General features: G+C 42.1%; 1 protein-coding gene across 2 annotated transcripts in view; it reads left to right on the top strand.

Annotated features, from left to right (window-relative positions):
* The window catches only part of rcan3 (regulator of calcineurin 3), a 45,765-nt gene extending 26,436 nt beyond the window's left edge, over positions 1–19,329 (top strand). For both annotated transcript variants that reach the window (XM_061063226.1, XM_061063227.1), the window contains 3 exons: positions 12,531–12,704; positions 14,010–14,181; positions 18,159–19,329. In XM_061063226.1, coding sequence (XP_060919209.1) covers positions 12,531–12,704; positions 14,010–14,181; positions 18,159–18,313 — 501 coding nt within the window. In that variant the 3' untranslated portion in view covers positions 18,314–19,329. The remainder of the gene's footprint in view (positions 1–12,530; positions 12,705–14,009; positions 14,182–18,158) is intronic.
* The last annotated feature ends 5,862 nt before the right edge of the window (positions 19,330–25,191 follow it).

Here is a 25,191-nt window from a genome sequence, read left to right as displayed (position 1 = left end):
GTCAAAGGTGTCACTCATTGAGAACCTCTGCTACGATACATGTAAGGCAGCGTGGAGTTAATCCCGTCCACTGATACCTACTGTACACATCTGCAGCATTTTTCAGGCACTTATAATAATAACATGATCGGGCAAAACACCGAACCCCGACTGGATTCCAGTGGAAGCAGCTGAATGTTTTGCAACACTTTGACTCTGAGACTTTCTCAAGGGGACAATGAAGTGTATTGCACCGTATCGATATCCAAATAATCAACTTGTTGTGAATTATCTCATTTGCTTTTCAGGGTCTTAAAGAGGCATCGATATTGATTTCAGTAATTCAGTAAATGGAGTTGAGCTTGTGTCGCACTTTTCGAGTCTTCTGACTACTCAAAGCACTTTTGCACTGCAGGTCACACCTACACATTCACACGCTGACGGTAGAGGCTGCTGTGTGGAGTGACCATCAGAAGTAACTAATCCCATCCATACTTTACACTTTCATAGCCTATCGCTGAAGCAGCCGGAGCAACTTGGGGTGGCTGCAGGAGCTGGGTATTGAACCCCCAACCTTCCAGTTCAGAAACTCTACCACTGGGCCACAGCCGGCCTCGGTCTGTTTCATTACAAGCTAGAAAAAAAAAATCGACTTAAATCTTGAGAAACTCTACAAGCTTTCAAACCCTTGCACGCACATTACTTGGCTTTGCATGCATTGCTCTGAGCGTCTACCTTTGCTGCTGTTCTGCTCGATCATCACTAAAGCTGTGTGCTCTGCCATGAACAACACGATGTATTGATGAACCAGGAGAGAGATAAAAGGAGGAGGTAGAATAAAGGTAAGCAGAAAAGACAGTGATGGAGGAGGGAGAGAAAGCTCCTCTGCAGAGAGACGATGTAGTCGCTTGAAGTGAGAGTTGCACCTTATGTAACGTTGTGTAACCTCTTTGGATTGCTGTCGCCTCTACAGTGTGTGAATCTATGTGGGAGACATTGTAGACACACTCCGCTGCTAAGAGTGTGTGACGTAAGGACAATGTGTTTATGTGTGTTCGAGCGAGGCCTGAGTGCCGCTGAATAGGAAAAGCTACTGCCTCAATAAAAACCATAACGACCAGATTGGTGGTAATAGAATGAATGCGTCCCCCCTCATGCTGTAAACTGATTCCAATCCCCCCCCCCCCACTGTGGACACGCTGTCCTCGAGGGAACAGCAATGAAACGCCGTAGCGTCGGCCCATGTCGATACCGCTCCCTGCTCGAGCTATCGATCCAAGTGTAATAACAGTCGCTCTATTCATACAGTGTGACATACATACCCGTCTCTTATACATCCCAACATGCTATGAGTCGTTATTCGCTTTTTTTTGTTCTGTTTAGTACGGCTGAGGATTTGCTGCTGTACTTAAATGGATGGCTGCTTTTTTTGGAGCCATGTTGGCCTGTGTGCCCTCACTGTCGGGTCATACACGTACAGTACAACCACAGACTTAATCTCCGAGTGCTGAGTCTGTTTTTTTTTTTTTACATAACCTCTCATGCTAAGTAGCCAGCGAGCTAACTGTTGTATATAGTCGTTTTTTTAAAGTGGTAAATAACAGGCAGAAAAACCTAAAATCGAGGAATTTCATAACAACATGCCGACGGCATTTTTCAATTACATAAAACAGATCAGATGAGTTAAATCATCTTTTCATTGAAGAGCTTATGAGCAGTAAATTGTCAGACAGTTCACGTGGGTTAATATTTCGTTGTCAGGTAAGAAATAGAGGTAATAAATTAGACTTTGAGGTCAACATTTATTTGTTTCTTCTATCGTCACTGTGAGTGTTCCTACACACACATGCAGCCATATAAACAAACCTGTGACGCGACATCACCAATTTCTTCAGAAAAAATCTCAACATTTTGATCCCTATGAACCTTTGTCAAGTGTGTTTGTTCAGAGGGACCGAAAGGTTGTGTGCAGGATTTTGTCCTACACCTGCTTCATTAAAAGATTTTAAAACTGGCAAAAGAGCTTTGAACTCTTGATTTAGTGTTTGCAATTACAAATAAGAAAATAAGATGACGCAGTCACCCATTAAAGCCGAGTGCATAGCAGCGGGAGCAACTTGGGGTTTTTAGTGTCTTGCCCATGACCTCCCAGCCTTCCCAACCTCGAGAGATGAACGACTGTACCAATGACCCACAGTGCAAAAAATGCAGAAAATGAACCTCTTGCCTTTTTGTAGAGTTACATCTGCTTTACAGAGGTTGGCTTCACGCTAACTAGCAGTTACACTGGCTTGATCAGTGGCAGTAAAATTTGTATTTCAGTCCTACTTCCTTTCAGTCTCTTTGCTTTTAGTGCTGATAATGAAGTAGACATAACATCTCAGGATAGTTGACCGACTGTATTCAAAGATGGAGTTATTCAAACGTTGCGTTAGGGATATCGTGTAGCCAGTGATGGCATTAAACCCCTTTTGATAGCATCAAACTAAAAATCTTAGGAAAGTGTGCACCCAAGACATAAATCAACATGATAAGAACTTAATATAAAGACAGAAACCATGTTCGAGAAATGATTATTCAACATGATTTTATACTTTGATCCACTTCCTATCTATCAACGTGGAGGACGACAACCTATACTGAGGCCCGTCAGTAGGGGGCGCTCCAAGTGTTTTGGCTTCCCCTTTGAATAGCTTTCAAAGCCTTTGAATTTGAATGTATTTATTTTAATAGGGACAATGCAATTTAACATAATTTCAATACAAAGCATGAAACTGATGTGCTGCATAAAGAGTTTATAGCTATTGCTAATTTCCAACTCGTGTCCCCATGTTGCCCGTCTTTTAATACAGGCTATTCCTTGGATAAACACAACTGTTTTAACTCAATCCTAACACATTCGCAGCTCATGTAGGTGCAGCTTTTCATCTAATCTTGCCTGTAAAGTAAATCGAACTGTAAATTGGCATGACTCAGAATGTTGTGTTAGCAGGAAATTAGCCACAACAGCTAATGTAAGAGCCAAGCAGCAACCTCCGGTGTTGATGAATAAAGCTTGAAGCTTGCATTATTATGTACCTGGCTAAAATGGTATACAGGCGAGTGCGTCTCAGCTGTTTACCAACAGGTTAAAGACCCGCATCAGCTCTTCTTCTTTGTTTAGATCGACTGAAAGTTAAATAGTCAGCATTTCCAATATGGCCGCCGCCATTGTTGGGTTTCAAGATTCCTTTACAATGTGATAAGAGGTAGCTTAGCAAGCACAACAAAAGCTGTTTGCAGGGTTGCTATAGCAGTAGATTAAGGTGCGTGTGAGGGTCTGAAAGGTGAAACATCTGTTCTACTCTCGACAGTTTTCATGGTAATATCTGGCATCTGGAAGGTCTTCTGTGCTTTAAACATAATTCGTTTTCAGTTGAACTGACATGATTGCGATGGAAAGTTGGCTCAGTTGTACGGCAAACAACGTGGTATGTGATAAGCAAAAAATGTGCTGGAGCAGACGTGCGTGCAGGTATGAGATTTATCCTCCAGCTGCGTCTGTTATCTCTACAATCTGCGTCTCTCTTTCAACCTCATTAGACTGGTTCCAGTTCGGGCCTTTGGGGGGAACTGGTAATTAAAAATGATGGTCCGCACATTTAAGAAATGACTTTTCTTAATTATTCCAGCGCAGTCTATTTCTGGTGTAACACTGCCACTGACTCGCCCTGAGGCTCGGTGGCCCAGTTTGTTGGTGTTCACCCAATCCGCTGCTCAAACACGAGGGTCTGGATTAGGTTGTGCTAAAGCCACGCACGTGTCAAACTGGGACATGAGTGATTTGCAGAATGAAAAAAAAAGAAAAAAAAAAACACTGAATGACCGTTCTTTAAATCCAAATTAGGCTGCTTTAATCTTCTTGTATTTTTGATCCGAAATACCATCACAGAACTGAACTAGTCTGTGGATTACAATCGTGGATTTGTTGTATCTCAGCACCTGTGTGATAAAAGTACTGTGCTGGCTTAAAGGCAGAACCGGATCAAAACAGAGAAATTGAACGCTGTGAATTTAAATGGAGGGGGCGCCGACAAAGTTCTACATTTCTACAATTCACTTAGCAGACGCTTTTATCCAAAGCGACGTACATCAGAGAGTAAGAACAACACAAGCAAGGATCTAGAAAAAAGAGAACAATGTCAGTAAGAGCAAACGATCAGCTTTGAGTCTGATTGGACACACAGGTGCTGACAGGAAGTGACCAGAGGCAAAGCACAACATTGAGGGCAGTTCTTGAGAGCTCTAATCAGTATAGAAACCATCTTATAAGTCGTCGTTATCAAACAAAAACCATCGTCATTACCATCATCATCATCAATAATATGGAGACCATCATCATTAAGTTAGTAGGTATTCATGAAAGAGCTGGGTCTTTAGCTTTTTCTTAAAGGTGCAGAGGGACTCTGCGGATCGAATGGAGTTTGGAAGTTCATTCCACCACCGGGGGGCGACAGAGGAGAAGAGTCAAAGGGCACGGTCACACTGGCCATCCGTACCGTGCCCAAGCACGCTTCAACGCTAAAGTCCAGTTCGTTAGACCAGTGTGACCGCGCCGTATCGTGCTCAGGCATGGTACACTTCCTTGGCTTTGGCACACTTTGGAGAGGTGAGCTTCAGCACGGTACACTTCATGCACGAGCACAAGCCCGCGGGTAAACAACGCTGACAGCCCTCATTATGGAGAAATCCAGAGTTTCATGGCTGTATCTGACTAAAATGACACACTATAAGCCACAAAGTAGCTGTCACATTCTCTGTGTTGTGCTCCGATATGCGGGCGTCCGCGCAGACTCGCGCCCAAAAAGCCCAAAATGAATCTTTAAAAAAAGCGCAGTATGTACATTTCGTCACCAGGGGGCTCTCTATCAAAACAATAACAAAACATGACATCAAGGCTGGTGGGGAATCATGGGAGGGATTCTCTCTGCTAACCTTTTAGATAGTGGTAATATACTCTGATGGCCAAACTATAACTACACTTTGAAACATTTACCACACATGGCAAATCTACGGACTAAAGGAGCACTGTGCGGCACAGTTTAATCTCAATTATCAGGGCACCGGTAGTCTAGTGGTTATTTTGCATGCCCCATGTACAGAGGGTATAGTCCTCCAAACAGGAAGCTCAGGTTCAGTCCGACATGTGGCTCCTTTCTGTCATTCCCCACTCTCCCTCTCTTCCTGATTTCAGATTCTATCCACTGTCCTGTCTCTAAACAAAGACGTTAAAAGCCCCAAAATAAACCTTTAAAAAAATCTTGATTATCTTGTTTTCATGATCGTAGGAAGCGGAAGTTGTAATTGAAATTGATCCTCGATGAATTGCCCAACTCTAACTGAGTTTTTTTTGTGGAAAAATGAATCAGTCAATTAAACTGTATGAATGTAATAATCCAAATCAAATCTGGTGCAGTTTCTGCTTCACCGTATTAGCTCGGTTCATTTCTCCCCGGGCATGACCTTGTACCAATCTATTTTTAAATGATATTAAGGACCTTGTTTTGTGTGCATGATTTGTTGATGTTTGGTCACGCTGCTGATCAAAGGAAAAGATGGGGCCTGTCTGTGTGTGTGCGTTTCAGCCGATGTGACTTGTTCACTCTCTCTCTGCACCGACGGAGAACAAACAGATGAATATGTAGGCCTTACGTAACTCCCCGCGCTGCACAATGAGTGGACAACAATGAAAGTCATCAGCACTTTGAAGCTCGGGAACATCGCAGTTTTGAGCTCGGTTTGCTGAAAATACATTCAGAATCGGTGGTGTTTTGTGGGCGGGTTCAAATGTAGTCGGCTGTCGGCATGTTCATCCGTTATTGTGTTTACGGAGCTAACAGAACAAGACGTGCCGCTAATTGTCAGTGATCCCTGCACTTTGAAGACACATAATCCTCCTTTCGCATAAGATGAGGAAACACTTATGTCACAGGGTTACACTGAGTGCTGCCTCTTGACTCATTCATGACTGAAAAGAGGTGTGAAGTCAATACTCTGTCGGTGCTTTGTCATTCTCTCCGTCCACACTTTATCTTAAAACGAAACCATGTGGACGTCGCATAGTAACCCCCGCTCTTTAGTCTAATGATCTTTTCTTTTTTTTTCTTTTTTTTTTCACACGATGGTTCTGCGTCAGGACCCCGAGCGGCCTCTGCGCTCAATGTGAGTCATGCCCACAGTCACATCCTGATGCCACTGTGATGACGGCCTTTCTATCACCATCAGGAACATAACTGCCTCATTAGCCATGAGGCAATCTGCTGAAGGACGGGCCCTGCAGCCGCCAGAGAGGCTGTGGCTCACTAAGCTTTAGAACTCTTCATACTGGATTCTCTCTCTGTGCTGGGAACACTTTTGGGCCTCTGACTGGCCTTTCAGTAAGCTTGACTCTTACTTGATCTTTGTTTGTTTTTTTCAGGATATGTCGCTCACCTGAGTGCCAACTTTGTCCTTCAAAAGTTGGTTTTGAGAAGTTTAGGGTTTAGTTTAGCTTAGTTAGGCTGAGTCCTCACCCCCATGGCTCTGGCTTCAACTCCAGCCCTTGTTATACCAACTCTTCCTCCCCATATGTACCGACTCTCTTCATCTATATCTTATTACATTGCATGCCCAGGAGGCTTTGTCCCGGCAGCAGAAAACCAGGCTCACAGCAGGAACGCGAGGAATCCTGCATCTTATCCGACCTCCCCTTAATGAGTAAAGTCTTCTACCTGCTCTTTTGTAAAGCGTCTCGAGATAACACTTATTATGAGTTGGCGCTATACTAATAATGATTGATTGATGAAATTTAAGCACATGCATTTATATTGCCGTGTTTCACCAGGCTAAATTATCAGCAGCTCAGTTGCATTTTCCCTTCACTTTCTACTAGAAACATTTTATTAGCCATCAAAAGTAATTTGTTTTGTTTGCACCTGTTGTGATTTTTGTACGAGCGTGCAGCATGAAGTATGACAGCTTTATTGTGCTAAGATTGGAAAACGATTTCACTGCACCTTTCCAAACTCAATCTTCGGATCACATGGTGAACATTTTCCGTCGTTATAGATGTCAACTCTAAGCTGTCGCTGTTTTTGCAAAGCGCTTTGCAAAAACAGCGTTACATGTTGATTGCTACCGGTATTTTAAAAAGCAATCGTATTTCATAAACGGTTGCCACCAGCAGAGTGTCAGATAACATTTGTAAGTGTTAAAGGGTTGCACGTACTCATGCGTGACTCTCGGTCTCAAACATGGCAAAAGTTTTTTTTTCGATTAGCGTAATGTGTCAAAAATGAGTGTGTGAGATGAAAAGATGTCGTGTTGCTGATTTGCTCATTTGGTGAAAACGGTGCCCCCGCAGGCTGGCTCACATGTGCATCAGCAGGGCAGAGAGGAGGAGGAGGAGGAGGAGGAGGAGGAGGAGGAGGAGGAGGAGAGAGGGGGGAAATTTCAGCCTGTTGAGGTACACCCTGTGTGTTATGTAAAGGTGACATGGAGAAACATGCGGTCAGCAGTAACTGACAGCTCTGCTGTTTGGATAAAGCAGAGGAGTCGGCTATTTGAGAGCGGTGACTTCACACCCAATCCTCTTTACTGTCTCTGACACAAACACAGCAGGTAGATAAATATCGCCTCTGGGTAAAATAGGGGAAGATTTGAGATTACCTCACTATTTTTTTTAACTTTATCCTGTTCTTCTCTTTTTGTTACCTTGCTGCTGTGTGTGGAAAAAACATCCTTTATTGTACATATTCTATATTTGATGCGGGCTTGTTCTTATCCTCCCTCACCTGTTGTCCTGCAGCTCTCTCTCTCTCTCTCTCTCTCTCTCACTGCAGATACAATAATAACAGGTGCTAGATCAAGCAGTTAGTGTGTGTTGGTGTGAGTGTGTGTTTCGTGCGGCTTACACCAATCTATCTTTGCTGACAGGCTTTGTCCTTCAGCGGTCTCAGATTCTAACGGAGCTACCTGTCACATTACTTTGCAGACGTTGCCTCAGTTTGTGTGTGTGTGTGTGTGTGTGTGTGTGTGTGTGTGTTTGCATACCTGTACTGATAACTAATTATGGCAACACAGTGAAGAGCTCTGTGTACATCACATATATGCACACTCACTTGTAAAGCCTCTAAAGGGAACAAAGGGAGTGGGTCAGTGAAGGGAACAGTACCTCTGTAACTGAACACCCCCCCCCCCTTCCCCCTCCTCTTCTTCCTCTTCCTCGTGCCCCCTCCTCTTCTCCCTCTGACTCCCCTCAGGATGTCCGCTCATAGAGACCGCATAAATTAGTGATCGAGCGTGCTCGCTTGTCACACATCACTCACCCAACGGGTGTATCAACATCAGGGTGTGTGTGGGGACGAGAAGAAAAACGACATGCTATTGTGGAACATGATCGTTGTAGCTTTCCCACGTCTCATGCACATGCCAAAACATCCATTTAGTTTCAGGAAGCACCCACTCTGTGTGTGTGTGTGTGTGTGTGTGTGTGTGTGTGTGTGTGTGTGTGTGTGTGTGTGTGTGTGTGTGTGTGTGTGTGTGTGTGTGTGTGTGTGTGTGTGTGTGTGTGTGTGTGTGTGTGTTAATGTGTGTGTGTGTGTGTTAATGTGGGTGGGTGTGTATGAGAAGGACGGCATTATCGTTCATCACTCATGGAGTTTGATGACATGCGGGTCCATAGAGGCTGGCTAACGCTTACGGAAAGTTCAGTGTTTGAAAAAAGGAGTGGGAGGAAAGGCCAAACAAGTGCTTTGTTTTCATTCTCAAGTTGATTATATAAGCTCTGAAAACAAAGAGAAGTTTACGGTCAATTTTCTGAAATTTCAGCGAGAACTTGAGCGTAACTCTGATGTACGAGCTTTTTGATCTCTGTTTTGTCAATTCATTGTTTTATACAATAAGAACAGCTTCAGTGAAAACAGTGTTGACTTCATGTTTCCTCAAAGTTATATTCCTTTTATCCTCACAGCTATACTTAAGAATATCTTCTTATTAATGTGTATATACTTAGTGCTAAGTGAAATGTGAAAGGTGTGTTGTTGACTTCATCCAAATCTGTTGAATCTGTTACTGCTTCGGTTTGAAGGACACACGAGGATGCACCTTTTTTTTCTTTCTCCTAGTTTCCCTTTCCTTGCTCCTAACAGAGAGGGAGCTTTGGTCTAAACAGTGAAAGTCATTTTACTTTTTTATTTTTTTCTGATTCTAGCATCTAAGTAAACTCAGTAAAACTTTCCCCCCTCCCCTCCTAGCTCATCGTCTTCATCAGTTTAGAGTGCAGCTCCGCACACAGAGGCAAAGGTGCAGACGTGGGTATTTTTTTTTTTTCTCCACATTAAGACGCAGACTGCAGAAAGTGTAGGACGACTTTGCGGCCGCGTTGGCGCCGGCTCATCGTTAGTGCAAATTCTTTAGTGGATGTGGGATCTAAAGAATGCGGGTGCTATTTCTGCACAACTCATGGTGCTAATAGCGATAGCGATGCAATCCATTCTTAGTGGATCTGGTCCTTAAAGTATATTAATCCCTAAGATGACCTGATGTTATAGCAACAATGCACATATATAGAAGAGGGAGACTTGAATGCAACATTTTGAAGTTTTCTTCTGATCTTTGTATTCTGTTTTTGTTGTCTGTAGCGGTGCGAGATTCAATTTTAAATCCACACACTTAACAATTCTGCCCCCTTGTAGTCATGACTCCGACTCTTTCCTATTGGCTGTTTTTGAAATAGTAAAATTCTAGTTGATAAGCAGGTCTGTAATTCTCCTGAGCATGCTTAAAAGGAGTTCAGAGATTTTCATTCATTCCTGAGTCGACCTTCCTTTGCCTCTCTAACAATGCACCATGTATGGTAAACTGAAAAGCGGGCTAAAAATGGTATCACAAAGCCCGGAGGTGAACTCAGCGCTGCTGTTCAGCCAGTTACCCCGAGGCGTTGAGCAAAAGACGACCAGATGCACGTACACGGAGGGGGAATAACAAAGCTGTAAACAAACATGGAGGCAGGATTTCGAGTGAAATCGTGAATCTGCTTATTCTTAAAATGCTAATTGTTTTGCCACAGTGTACACCACACTGCGGCATAACTGTGGTTCACAGCTTGCTCAATCATTAACAGCTCTGCATGTGTCAGACATCGTGATGGTGTGAAGTCTAAGAAGAAATGCAGAAACGTCTTACATAACAGCTGATCAAAGAAGCTGGTGTTCAGCTGTAGTGAAAGAGGACTTTCATAAAGGACTGCAACCACCTCAGTGTGTCATTGAAATATTCTCTACAAGAAACGCTGCAGGCTTTAAAGGTCCAATCTGTAAGAAATCTACTGAATAAAATCATAAAATGACCTTACTGTACCATCAGACATTAAGGAAACATGCCGGCTTCTCTGACAACAATGCAGCAGCCAGTATGTCCTCCTTTCTAACTTTAGATTCTGCTCCTGAATGCTCTGGATTTGTTTTGTCTAGAGAAGGTGTAGGCGGTTTTACACCTCCGTTTTGGACGCCCCTCAGTTTGCCACGCAGGCAAACAGCAAACCAGCAGGTGTTGCAGCGATGGAAGCAGACGAGTGAGCTGGTTCAGACAGAAGTGATTGTACCCGACCTAAAAAAGCCTCTGCATGTTTCTAATAAGCTCCACGAGCAGAAACGTGCTCAGACTAGGATCAATATTGGAGATGCTTTTTAAAAAATGGAGAGAGGTTAGAACACAGAAAGGTTTACAGACCCATGCAGAGCTGGATAAACACTGAAGCTTCAGTGTCTGCTACATGGCAACCTGTGTGTGTATGGACTCTTGGGAGACAGCTCTCTACAATGTTTTCAATTTGGACTGCAGTACCCATTTTAAACACTAGGTGTCAGAGTTACATACTGCTCCTTTAAGTCTATACAGTATATACATATATATTCAGCAGTATTCTTATATTTGATCTATCCTATAGATGTAGCATAAATTAAGTGGAATGTGGGGTGTTCAATCAAAAAAAAAAAGATATTTGTCAGTTCCAGCCTCTGAAATTATTTTCACTTTCTTCAGTTTTTTCTGAATATCATATGAAAGAATTGTTTTTTGCTTTTTTTAATCAAAGCAACTCAAAAATGACATAAAAAGATTTCCAAGGCAGTTTGTAGTTTTTGATTTGTTTGTCTTCCTTAGACCATCGTTTCAAAAGATACTGATCCTGAACTGAATCTTTGTGATATGTGGCGATAATAAAATACTGTGATCAGTGTAAACTTCATCATGAAGAAACAAACACTGAAACAACAGATAACCTGGTTTCTGCCACCGCTAAGCTGTCACTAACGTGCAGAGGCAGATCTCTTGTTTAGGTAACACACACACACACACACACACACACACACACACACACACACACACACACACACACACCCTCCCCATCGTGGTGAGAGGTGCTGTGTCAGCTGAACAGGGACAAGGATCGTGGGAGTTTTTCTTCCTTATGTTTCACACTGTCTTAACAAGGAACAAATACTTTAAAGCATTGAATGAATTAAAAGGCCAAATATGATCATTTTCTGGGTTTACAGACATTTACAGCAAAGTGATTAAAAATGTCTTTGTTGTAAAATGACCCGAGCAGAACTCAAACTCAGAGGAAGGACCGGCCAAACGTAAAGCCTTCTGAATCAGGCCTGTGCTGTTTTTGACTCTCCTCTCCTCAAAGTGACAGAGTCAGACAATCATCCGTCTTTGTTCTTGGAAAGAACGGACGTGTTTCATGGTCACGTCGCCGCCTTGTGCCGGGACACGGTCGGCTAGGAGATGAAGAATATGTCATAGCTGTGGATTACTCAGAAAACCAGCTCTCCCGGCGGCCTCTTCCTGTCGCCCTCCTGCTGAGCTACTTGATTGAGTTGAGACCCGAGGAGGCACACTTTGTACCCGTGGAGAGAGATAAAAAACATAGGGGCGGTTTGGGAATATATCGACTGGGGGTGGTTACAGACATCATGCGGTTAAAAAAGGAGGCGAGAACATAGAGATTTATGAGACAGAAAAAATAAGAAGCAAGGGGACTGACAGCAGCAGACAAGATGGCAGTAAGTCAAAAATCTAATAGTTCTATATATTCAGTCTTGTTGATGTTTCTGTTAGTCCTATTAAAGGAGATCTATTATACTCACTTTCAACATTAAATATGTCCGTCTGGGACAACTATTGAGTAGTGTTACAAGATGTGTAGCTCAATAACTTCCTTATTTATCTGATACTGGCGTCAGTTTTAACCCGAATTTTCAGCCTCTGCCTGAAACGGTTCATTTCAGCTACTGTCTCTTTAAGGCCCACCCTCCCTGCGTGCCCACTGTCCTCCGATTGGCCAGCTCTCTTTGCAGTTGCAGGGAAATGAGAGTGTGCGTCTGGGTGGGCGTGTCCTTGAAAGAGCTGCCGGGGTGGGCGTGTCCTACGACTTGCTCTAGTACGTCGGCGTCTCGTGTACGATTAATCATTAAAACAAATATCTAAATCTAAGTTTGTATGTTTTCTGTTTTTCTCTTCTACAGGAGAGGTTCGAGGCGTTGTTTAGGATCTACGATGAGCAGACAACTTTCCAAATGTTCAAAAGCTTCCGAAGAGTCCGGATCAACTTCGGCACCCCGGAGGCTGCCGCCCGCGCTCGCATCGAGCTGCACGAGTCCGAGTTCAACGGCACCAAGCTCAAACTCTACTTCGCCCAGGTGAGTGACAGCGGAGGGGGTCATGGGAAGGTCAAGCAAAGAAGGAGGGCCCTGTGGGACCTGGACTGCCTGAGGAATATGGCTGACCGAAATACGAGGGATAACAGGGACGAATAAGAAACGAGGGGGGGGGCTCTGCCTTCATGTCGCCCCTTCTCTTTTTTTATTTCTCTTCTTGTGTCGGCCGTCTCTGAGCCGCACCTGAATGCTTCCTCATCCCGACAAACCTTCTGTCAAATCTCATCAGTCACATACAAACACAAAACCACATGAATTCTTGATTTTCCTTCCATTACAACTGTATATATGTGTGTGTGTGTGTGTGTGTGACTGTCTGTGGCCTGTGGGAGACAACAGACAGAAGGAAAGGAAAGAAAAACAGAGTGGAGTTTGTTTGCAGTATAAACACAAAACAAGAAGAGAAAATATCTTCAGTGTGATCATGAAGTCGTTATAGATATAATTACTCAAATTACATTAGAGTTTCAAATCTGTTGGTAAAGAGATGTGTCTGTTTTGGTATGGCTCAAAAGCAAAACATAGCTGGTAACATACCTGACGCAAAATCATAATTTATCTGCTACACTAAATAAAAAGAGCAGGTCTAAGAGAAGGGAAACACTTCCTTTTAACACAGGTGCTTTATTTCAAACGAATGTAATGAGACTGATTATTTAGGTATCATCAAGATGTGTCGCTAGTCCTGACAATCCTCAAATAAAGAGACCAGAAGTATTTTAAAACTGTCGAACATGTCATGATTTTTCTAAAGGTGGTTTCAGCAGATTCCTGCCAACACTTTAAACCATTCAGTCAACTCACTATTATTGTTGTTGTTGTTGTTGCTTTATCAAAAATATAAATTCATGAGCCGTGGACTCTGCTGAGGACGGCACATTTAAATAAACATCTGGGGTAAAAAAAACAAAAAACTAAATGTGTACATTCTTGAATTAGCAAGCATGCTAATTGATATCTGCAGTCCCCTCTCAGCTAACACAAACAGAAACATTAAAAATGACAACATACTCATCAGATACAAAACTGAATAACTTTATTTAACATTTACATTTTAAAAAGATGACATTTTGTCTCAGGAGCATTAAGGACTGTACCGGTCTGACAGGATGCCACATGCATGTTATTATCTTAATTAGCAACTGTCAAAAGAGCAAAATTCCCTCTTGATGATGAGATGGAAAATGTGAGACTAAGACACTGAGACTCTTTAGTATCTGGATTAAACTCTTCTTAAAGGTACAGGAGGTATAAAAACTGTTCCCATCATGTCCCCGTCTCTCATAGATCCAGAACGGGGACGAGGACATCGACAAGGCGTACCTGGCCCCGCCTCAGCCTGTCAAACAGTTCCTGATCTCACCGCCTGCATCACCACCTGTGGGCTGGAGCCAGCGCGAGGACGCTACGCCCGTCATCAACTACGACCTCCTGTGTGCAGTAGCCAAGCTAGGACCTGGTAAGAACTTCATGGCTAATATTTTTTTTAAAAAGCATTCGATACACAAAAACGCCCAGAATACAGGCACGACGTGGAGTAAGAAAGTGTATGATGAAGGTATAATAAAAATATTACTAATGTGAGTCATCGCTGCAGATTCAAACAGGAAATAATTTCACGCTCTCAGAAGGGTGTTACGGACAGGTTGCGCTGCCGGGAAGCAATTTGTCAAAATAATTTGCGGGGAACATTTGTGAATCATCACAGATTTATTCTTGATTTTTCCTGCTTTTCAGTCATTCATGGGAAGCAACATCAGATCCAAAATGACCTGAACGCAGCCTTTATAATGTCGTTATGAGGTGGGGGACATTTAAAAAAAAATCAAATAAATCTAAGTGTAAGGCTTCTTAACATAGACGCTCCTGCTCCAGTGTTACAGTGCAAGTGTTCCATGGTCATGCAGTTAGACCATAACTGATATCCGCAGTGCTGACCTCTGACATCTGTCAACGTCGCAGGTACTAAACCTCCACTCTCTGCACTCCGACATGTCTAAGAAAATGTGCACCAGTGCCAGTCTTTCTGTGGCTTTGACTGCTGAAAGGTTAACACAATGGCAAATCATACAACACCTTGAGAACTGTAACTAAAGACAGCACTCCTGTCGGGCATTGACTTCTTCTCTGGTGTTTTGTGCTGAGGACAAAACAAAACCCAGGTTTTAGAGACTTCAGATGTTGTCTTCTGTTTTTTTAGACCTTTAAAAGCCAGAGTGTGAGGAATTAAACTGTGATACAAGCTACAATCTATGCCTATAAAATAAAGAAACCACATATTAACGTTCAACATCAACTTCACTGTGACATCAAACACTTTTTTTTTTTTTTTTTTGGGTAATTTTTTTTTTGACTGAATAATGACCTGATTAGACTTTGGAGGTCATTGTTCAAAGGTCAAAGGTCAAGGTCCCACATGTCCGTCCCAACCTTTGGACGAATCTTGTGAATTTCATATCTCAACAATCTCCCCCCCAAAAACCTTGTGTAGTGGACAATCTCTGCTTGCTCTACCTCTCATGTTTGGTTGCTATGGAGACACTATACTGTATCAGGGGGGCCTTCATGATTCCAGCAGAAACTCTACTACCTAATTATGGTGTGTAAAATGTTCATTGTTCTCGTAATTACCCTGTCCTGACCAAAGTTCATGCTGTTGGAAAAAACTGATGTCTGTAATCTGCGACTTGACTGGATAGCAGAGTCACACAGACACAAATCCAAAGTGGTGATCCTAGTTCTTTATCATGAGTAAATATTACTGCAGGACTTATTATCAACATAAACTTGATGCTGTGTCTTTGAGGTCCTGCTTTGAACAGGGATCATCTACTGTACTGGTGAGGACCTTTTAGCTTTAGTCATTACCATGATGATAAAATGTAAGGTTCCCATTTTTAACACAGGTCAGGGAGACACAGCATTTCAAATCAAATGAAGCTAGCTGTGAAATTCTTCCACCTACGGTTTTTATTTAAACTGGAAATAGAAACACTTTTTGGATTTGAAAGGAGCGATGTGTTTTTGTTGACCTCTGTCTGACATTAAGGTCACAGTGTTTTTGAAATAATGTATTTTGTGCACTAACTAGCTCGGCCACCACGACTATTATTAATGATCTGTTGAGAGCTTTCAGCCCTTTGCAATAAAGATATAGAGTTAACTTAAATTAAAAAAAAAGCTTAACAGTGAACCAACATCACTCAACAATCTTTTAACTCTAAGGCAAACTAGTTTCACTGCACCACAAATAGATCTTTTTGTTCAGTTCCCATCCCTTTTACAATTCCGGCAAAGGCGTGAATTGTGTCGGCTGCAAAGCTTCGACACAGTGAGACTTAGACGCTCTAAAGACCTTCGTTCCCCTGCAGCTTGTTTGCTCAGAATTCATTTAGGCTCTGTGTGTGTTTCGGGGTAAGATCTTAGATTTGCAGACACCTCTCTGAAATGTCACCTAGGTATGCCCTGTGCACGCTGTCGCCCTGTTTGTGTATGCAGGTGAAAGAAGGAAAACGTCACCTCTAAGTCTGTATTCAATTTAACAGTTTCATCTATTTTGTTGTTTTTTTTTCAAAAGCATGATTAAACTTTCTATACACTCATAAACATGCACACTGCACACACACGCTCCATCCCATAGGATCACTCCTGACACATCGCCATAGCAACACGGGGCATCAGGAAATGGCTTTGTCCTTCGCTTCACATCCTAGAATCAGATTAGCGGCGGGCTGCAGCACGGTGCGCTGACTCCCTCTGTCAACCCTCGGCGGTAACAGCAGGGCTCCCATCCTCTGTCCGTTTTTTTCCCCTGTTTTGGCACCGCAGAGGAAGAAAAAAGAAAAAAAAAATCCACGAGACCAATTTCCTCCTGTCTGCCAGCTGTCTGATCTCATCTCCATGGCAACTGTGATACAATCTAGCAAGTGTGTGTGTTTTCAATCTGAGTCCGCTGAGTTTGGCATCTGCACAAATACCAGGGCTATTCAGAGGCAAGCTGTTTTGTTTTCTCGTGACGGGCTCGTCTAAGCGCCCGTCTGATCTGACACAAAGGACAGACAAACAGTCGATCGTCCTGTCATGTAAAAATATCCCACATGTGGAATAAATAGCAGACGAAAAGATAACATAAAAGCTGCTGAACCTCTCTCACTGCACACATATTTCTACATGACGATTCAGATGGTTTTGATAAGATGATCAAAGGTTGCATCCAAAATAGCAACGCTTCAATCTGAAATGTAGATTCAATTTTATCAAGCAACAAATTAGATTTATTAAGTATTTAAGAGCAAGTATTTTGAGCTCAGGGAAATCCCTCTGCAGCCTCATGGTCAGCTCCTACTCAGGGCCTAAACATTGAAGAATCATAGATATACAGTTTCTTTAAACATGACAAAAATGTTTTAATCAACTCAGCTGGGAAATGTAGTTCCTAGAAAAATATTCAAAGAAGAGAAAATTGTAAATTTTTTCGTCTACTTTCAGTCATGGATCAATACACAGTCGGTGCTGTAGTGAGTACAATAATTAAAAAGGTCATCGAAAAGTCCGCCCCTCTTGGCCAGGACACTCTTTTAAATGAGATTTTTAACCTCAATGAGCGTCTGCTGGTTAAATACATTTAAAAAATAATAATAATGAAGCTTTCCCCTCATGTGTAATGCGGGTAAGAGGATCTTGTAGATGTTTCTTTTGCTGCTGATGCTGTTTTGGTGACATGTCGCCATGCTGTAGCCTCCGCTCTCCTCCAGCCACACCCCTCCAACCCTAATGTTAGCACACTAGTTAGCTCGTAGCTTCATACTGATGCAAACTGACACAGAATGACTGATCTAAAAACGCTTACAGGACATTAAATAAGCAGAGATACTAAAACAAAAATACAAAAACCTACCGAAAAGGTGAAGGCTGAAGCTTTAGCTTATTACACCTCCCCTTGTTACAAATCTTATTATTTAAGACACGACTAGTTTGGTTACAAAAAAAAAAAAACATATAAGAACAAAATTTGTTCCAAGAATTTATTTCAAAACAAAACAAATGAAACAAACAAAAAACAAAACAGAAGTCACACCCAAAAAACAATCAAACCGACCTTTTATATTTGTTAAACACCATTTTTTTAAACTAAAATTTAAATCTGGAAAGTGAACTACACATTCTTAATTCCATCTCATAAGTATTCCACAAGTTAACCCCTTTTACCGAAATACACCTGTTCTTTGTGTTTGTCCTTACCTTTGGTTATTTATACACAGTCATGACTCAGAGAGGCTTTTACAGGATAAACTAGATTTCTGCTTCATTAATGTGTAAAATGTTGCACATTTTTCACATGCTAAGTGAAATGTTCACAATTCCTCTCCTCTGAAATCTTTTATTTGGATGACATTTTATGTTATATTTTCCTTTTCTCTCCTCTCTCTCTTCCAGGTGAAAAGTACGAGCTCCACGCGGGCACAGAGTCCACCCCCAGCGTGGTCGTCCACGTGTGCGAGAGCGAGACGGAGGAGGACGAGGCGGCGCGGCCAAAGCAGCAGATCGTCCAGACCAGACGTCCAGACGGACCCCCGAAAGTCTTAAACTAGAGAGGCCTCCCCCACGACATCGGCGCGGCCCCCAGTCCGCCCCTTATTAAAACCCTGCGACACACCTGCCCTCTCTCTCTTGTCTCTGCACTCACAGAGAGCGTTGACGCCCCTCATTTCAGTTCAACTACAAAAGCAAAAACAAAAAAACCAACAAACATTGCTCAAAGACGGTGTTTGTGGGGAACGTGGCGATGGAATGAGGCGGCTTGAAAGGGGATGGATGAGAATCACACACACACTCATCACATTCTGCGGACAGCGTGGGGGAGCGGCAGCCAATGTTTGCCTCCAACCCCCCCACCAACCCCCCTTTTTCAGCAAAGAGGGGCCGGGGAAAAAACCTGTCCCAACGCAGGCACCTGTCACTTTCTCACACACACTCAGCTCTCATTGCTCGTCAGAAGTTCACTCGTTAGTTAGCTTGTTAGCTTGAACCTCTCCTTTTGTCTCACTGTTGTTTATCCTCTTCAGTTTGAGGTACATGCCAGACCTCTACACAGAGACATTTTATTCTTTCTTTTTTTTTTTTTACGTTTTCAGACGACTTTTACAAATATTTCTGTATTTGGTTTTTTTTTTCATTCATTTTCATATCTGCCGGTCTGTCGCTTCAGCTCGCATCAAGATTGAGTGTGTGATGTTTCCGCTCCTGTCTGCATGTATATACTGTATAACTAAAAACACATACAGAAACACAAATACTAACAAGATATATCCAGAAAAAAAAGGAACTTATTTAACATGACACACAGCACGAAGCGCCATATGTGACTAACAAAAGTTGTGGTGGTTTTTTTCTGACTTTTATTTTTTATTTTTCTTGGCTTGTTTTTTGATTTTGTCTTTTCATTTGGAGAGGTGTCGTTTTTTCGCTGAACTACTTCGATGTGTATTCTTACAATGTATTTGTTACCCAGATACTTTTGCATGCCTAGTTACTTCTGTAGATGAGGAGCTGAGGTGTATTTTTTAATCGTTGTTTGTGTCGACGAGGAGGTGGTGTGACAAATTTTCAAGGGTGGTGTGGGGGGGAGGGGGGGGGGGGGGGGGAGTGCATATCCCCCTTGTGCAGAGTTTCAAGAGACGTCTAAGGTGGACGAAGAAAAAAAAAGTCTAAAAGAGACGGTTCAGTATTCAACGAGATGGAAAATCCGCGTTTGTCACCTTCGATGGGATTTGACGAATCAGAGACAGTTCATCCCCGCCGTTTTCTTCAAGGGGTTTGAGAAGCTGATTTCCTGTTCACTCACATCTCTCATGTCTTATTATGTTTGATGAAACTCACCTTCCTGTGTCAGGTATTCTTCTGGAAACCTTTTACAAACCTTTTTTTTTTTGTTGCACTGACTATCTCCAAGCAAACCCCGGGGGGACTTCTTCTCGCGTCTCCGTCAAAGAATACCGCGCTGCTTCTCGCTGTAAATAGCCCGGCGATAGATTTGTGGAAATAGTCCGATTTTTGCTGAGAAAAAAAGGGAAAAATGAAAAAGCCTCATGCGACACCAACCAAAGCATCCACTCACCTCACACCGTCATAATGACTTTTACTTTCTAAACTGATTTATTCAGTTTCAAAAAACAGAAAGAAATCATTTCACATATTTTATATTCTTTTGAGCCGCTCTAATTCAGATGAAACTCTTTTACAAATCTCCGTAAACTCCCAGATACTTTCCAGTTCATCCTCCCCCAAAGTCCCACGTCATATCAGTGCTTTCCCTCCGATATTTGAACGCTTCACAAGCAACAAGCAAATGTTCCTAACAGGGCTGTTTGGGCGTCAGCAGTGAGTCTGAATCGTATCCGACATGAGGCAGCATGAAAATCGAGCGTGACTCTTTTTTTTTTACATTTCTGCTTTATATTATTATCGAGCAAAACGAGAAGTCTGTCTGCATGTGAGCACTTTAATGTTTTGTTTCCTTCACACAAAAACTAAAAAAGTAGGAAGCACATTTCATTTCTTCTGTTTCTTTCTTGTGTTGTTGTTGTTGTTGTTTTTTTTTTATCTTAAGCCAATCACCTGGTTAGCCTTTTTCACCAGCATATTGCAGTGAGAGAAAAATTTAAAAAAATGCTCCACTTCCTTTTTGCTTGTGTGAACTGTGGAGAATTTCAGGCCTTGTTTTTTTTTTTTTTTTTTTTGATCAAAAAGGGAGCAAAGCGCTGTAACAGCATGGACACCGACGGGCTTTTTAAAACAAGGCGGGGTGACACTCTACAAAAGAAAATCAGTGTCTTTGTTTTCATGTTCATGTTATCGCCTGAGAAAGTAGTCCTTTTGAAAAGCGTTGCGATGGCTGAGTGCAGTTTTTTTTATTTTGCACCCGAGTGGAAGCCGTCGCGTTTATCCGAGCTGACGGCTGATTGGACGAACTCCGACGACGAAAGAGGAAGCTGCGGGAGGAAGACGCTATGGTGAAGATTTTTTGTACTCTCTGTGGTCATGGTGTTTTAAACTGGGTGGTCACAGTTGAAAATGAAGATGTATATTTATGTACATATGCCAAGTGTTTTTCTTTGTTTTTTTTGTTTTGTCGTTGCTGAGGCCAGTCCCAGTGTGCAGTTTGTTACGGCTTCTCTTGGCAATGATGTGATGGGGGGGAAAAAAAAACAAAAGAAAACCAAGAAAAAAAAAAAACTAAAAAAAACTAAGAAAAAGTTTAATAATAAGTCCTGAAGATGCTCGATCAAAAAACCAACTGTCATTGTGTTGTGTTCAACATGGACTCTGTTTGAATGTTTTCTTTCATTTTCTGGGGAACGTCTACTTAAAAAGGTCAATAATGCCGTTTGTCACTGTTGTACCGTTTCTGTTCCGATATGAATATTGTGTCTTGTATTGTAGGATTCCAGAAAACAAAAGTAGCAAAACAAGCAATAATTTACAGTTCTATGATACCGCTCTGTGTATTTTCATGTTCTGTACTTATTTCTCAGAGGTGGTCTCTGTTCTCTGAAAGTATCCGCTTCTATTTGTGTAGTATAATAGCAATTTGTTTCACATAGAGAAATACATAAAGACTTATTCTTAAAAAGACATGCTCCGTGGTGTTTCTTTTATAGGAGCCACACAAGTACAGGAGAAGAAACAGATTCACTTTTGTCAGGAACTGGCTCGAAGTGAGAAAGTCAAAGAAGACTATCACACATGAAACAAGGTGTAAGGAAAGTTCAATTATTAGAAACTAAATCATAATTATACGGCCACCGACGTCCTCATTCATGCACGACCTGATCCGACCTCCACCTCAGTGGCAAGGAAGAGTGGGAGGACAGGAACGTGAGGAACACAAAGGAGAGATCGCCGGTCATCGCCCTAGTTTTTGCTATATAGAACTATGTTTTTTTATTATTAGCATATTTGAGAAAAACAGTAGCTTAGCTTAGCTTATAGCTCAAATGAATGGATATGTAAGAGACCTGGTCCATTCACTTAAAGGCACATGTCAGACTTTTAACATCTCTGTAGCATCTTTACACTTTATTTCAGACCCATAGGTCCATATCTTCATCCACTCAATGATCCCAAAATCTAAACATCCTTGTTGATTTATATTCAAAATATTGTACAATTCATGACAGTAAACTTCAGCGAGATGATCTGGCACTACTTCCAGCCGTCGTCCCTGACGCCCAGCCTCCACCATTGGACTTTGGATGGATGGATAGATAGATAGATAGATGAGCTGTCCACTGCTGCTACTTCTCTGGCCATGCCGTGGTGTCATGGAGAGGATCGCTACCAATTGTTCAATATATCTCGTCCTGTCTTTCACATGCAGTCCTCAGTGTGTCCCTACACCTGACTAAAACTGAGCCAGAATTTTTTTTCTATCAGCTTGTCAAGCTGCATAGTGTTCCTGTCGGTCATGTTGCCCCTCCAGCACCATAAAAAAAACAACACTTTCCAACACTGACTGATAGAACACTTCCACACATCAGAAGACCTGAGCCTCCTCGAGAAACAGAGTGGGCTCTGTCCCTTTCAGTAGATGGCATCAGTGTTCACAGCTTTTTGTTTTTCTCACTGCTTTATAATGCAAAGAGCAATGGTGCAGTCACTTGCACTTTGCACCTCATATCCCCCCCTCTCTCTCCCCCCCTCAAGGACCTCACAGCAGTTAATATCGTATCAGGTCACAGCCTTGCTTTAATTGTAAGGACGCTGACAGCAAGGTTGAGTAAATGATTCTTTCAGTGACAAGGCGCGCGGTGAGGCGGCTGTGAGGCAGTGCAGCCGTGACCTGTGTGTTGGTTTTTTTTTTCTCACAGCTGCAGTCTCGGCGTGTCAGTGCACGACAAAAAAAAGAGAGCGATGACTTGCTCATGAATTCCATGACAGGAGACTTTTCACGTCCTACTTCCTCTTCGTTATTGTGCAAAGGGAAGGAAAACAACAAAAGGCCGTGGGTTTGTTTTCAAAAGCGCGTTTCACAACTTCAGGTGCGCTCACAAAAGGGTGGAAAGATGCACATCTCCAAAAACAAAAACAAAAAAGAGAAAACAGTTTTTAAAGTGCAAAGATGTATGCTTTCTGATTTGTGAAAACACAGCATATTTAATATAAAGACGCAGGTTTTGGAAAGGGTCAGAGGTCGAAGCTGATACCGCGTGCTAACAGGTGAAAACAAACAACAGCTGTGAGTGTTTTATAGGTAGAGAAGGACATAACAGCAGCTGTGAAATGGTGTGTCCTCTCACAAAAAGCTCTCTTCATGGTGCACGGAGAGAGGAATTCCTCCTCACAATGACCCTCACTGTTCAACCTTAAGATGTGCTGCACCTGAGAGGAACAAACCCAGGTAAAGCCAGCCTTTAGTGAGAGTGTTAATGGGGACGTTTTCTGTACTTTCCACAATTACTCAGCTTGAACGTCTCGGTTGCTCAAGCGGGAATCTTTGAGTGAACTCATGAGTCACACGTAGACAATGAGATTTACACAATGAGTTTTTTCAATGAGTCCAAACATTTTCTCTCGGCTTTTACATCCTCTGTGACGATAAAGTGATAAGTAAGAGTGAGAGTAAACACTTTAATCCGTCTCAGAAAGAGGGTGAGATAACACTGATAAGACTTCCTCTGTTTTATTGCCTGGTTAAAATATTTATATTTGTTATGGTGCGTACTGTCGCCAGTACTAAAATGTAGATTATTCTGATAAATGTTGATGTGCAGGCCAGCAGGAAGGTGCACATTCCTCTCGCTCAAGAGTCAGTTTACATAGAAATATGTGTACATAATTATAATCTCTCAAAGTACTTAGAAGGGCAGTTAGGTATTTTGTGTTTGTTCAGTAATGTTTGAGTCTCGTTCACTCCAAAGGACGTGAGATTGATCACACCTGCAGTCAATGTGGCACTGGTTTCACTCACACTGCCCGCCATCCAGAAATACAAATATATTTTTGGCCTTTTTTTTCATTTATTCTTTTTTTTTTTTTTTTTAAATATAACAACAGAAAACAAGCAACCCACATTAAAAAAAAAAAAAAAAACACACAAACCCAAAACAAAAAAGTGACACACATAAAAGTGACATAACCATGATTTACTTTCACTTTTTGCAACCAAAATAATGTTTCTATACATCCCCTATTCATTATATATTTTATTAAACTAAAGATATCGCCACATTTTCCCTTGCCAACCTGTATCTAAACATCCTCCATCACGTGTTGCCATGGAAACCATCTGTCAAGGAATTTTGCATTTTGCAGTCTTATTTTGAAAGTTATCTTTGGCCTTTTTTTAAAATAAATAAACAGGTTATTCATAAAGTCATGCGGGAAAAGGCGCCACAGGTCGTACTCAAACCCGGGGCCGTCCGCCTGCAGTACGACAGTCTCTCTACATGGGGCTCACGCACTAACGGCTGCAAAGAAGGTTTTAATCGTTTTTAGTTTTTTTTCAATAATGTTTTTTTGGGGCTTTTTGTGCCTTTAATGGAGAGATAGGACGGTGGATAAGAGTATGAAATCAGGGAGAGAGAAAAGGGAATGACATGCGGGAAAGGAGCCACATGCTGGATTTGAACCTGGGCAACCCGCCTCCATACATGGGGCGCCCGCACTAACCACTGCACCACCAGCTCCCCGTTTTAACCGTTTTAACACCCACTGGACGCCTTAGTGACCTGTCACACCAGGTGCCTTGGGGAAACTTTTCTTCGCCCCAAATTTTACATCCACTGGACACTTTGTCTGTCACAAAAACGTAAACCTACTGGACTTTGTTGGGAGCACTTGTCTGCCAAAAATGGTCGGTCACTCGGTCCCTAAAGGACTCGTATGCAGCCTTTTACAGTGACTAGACTCCTTAGGGACATCTTTGTCCACCAAAAAAATGTTACAGCACTTCTTGACTCCTTTGGGACCCTTTGTTCCCCAGGCACCCACTGGGCACCTAAGGGACACTTTCATTGGTCAGCACTGTAGCGGGTTTGACAAGGTTTTCATTTGGGGTGCCAGTCAGAGTCAAGTCTGACAAATAAAAATTAAATGCAAACAAAAAATAGTCAACCTGCACAAAATATGACATAAGCAAGAGCCACAAAACAATCAAACAAAACAGCAATGCGATTTCAATACTATATATTATCACATGTATCAACTACACAGCACATTTAAACCTTAGGGAAACCTTTTCTGCAAGAATTCTTGTAATGTGGTAACACTTATTAACATTAATCCAACACTTTTCTAGAGAGAAATGATGGTTCCAGAAAAAATGTATCATAAGAGACAAGCCATAAGAAACCCGAGGAGAAACACAACAAATAGGAGAGATTGAAAGACAAGCTACAGAGATGACACTCTTGTTTTAAACAGATTTCAAAGAGAAGCCAACATAACACTGGGAATTTAATTTCTCTGT

Source organism: Labrus mixtus, chromosome 18 (assembly GCF_963584025.1).
Source record: "Labrus mixtus chromosome 18, fLabMix1.1, whole genome shotgun sequence".
Taxonomy (NCBI): domain Eukaryota; kingdom Metazoa; phylum Chordata; class Actinopteri; order Labriformes; family Labridae; genus Labrus; species Labrus mixtus.
This window is presented reverse-complemented; position numbering and strand designations above follow the sequence as displayed.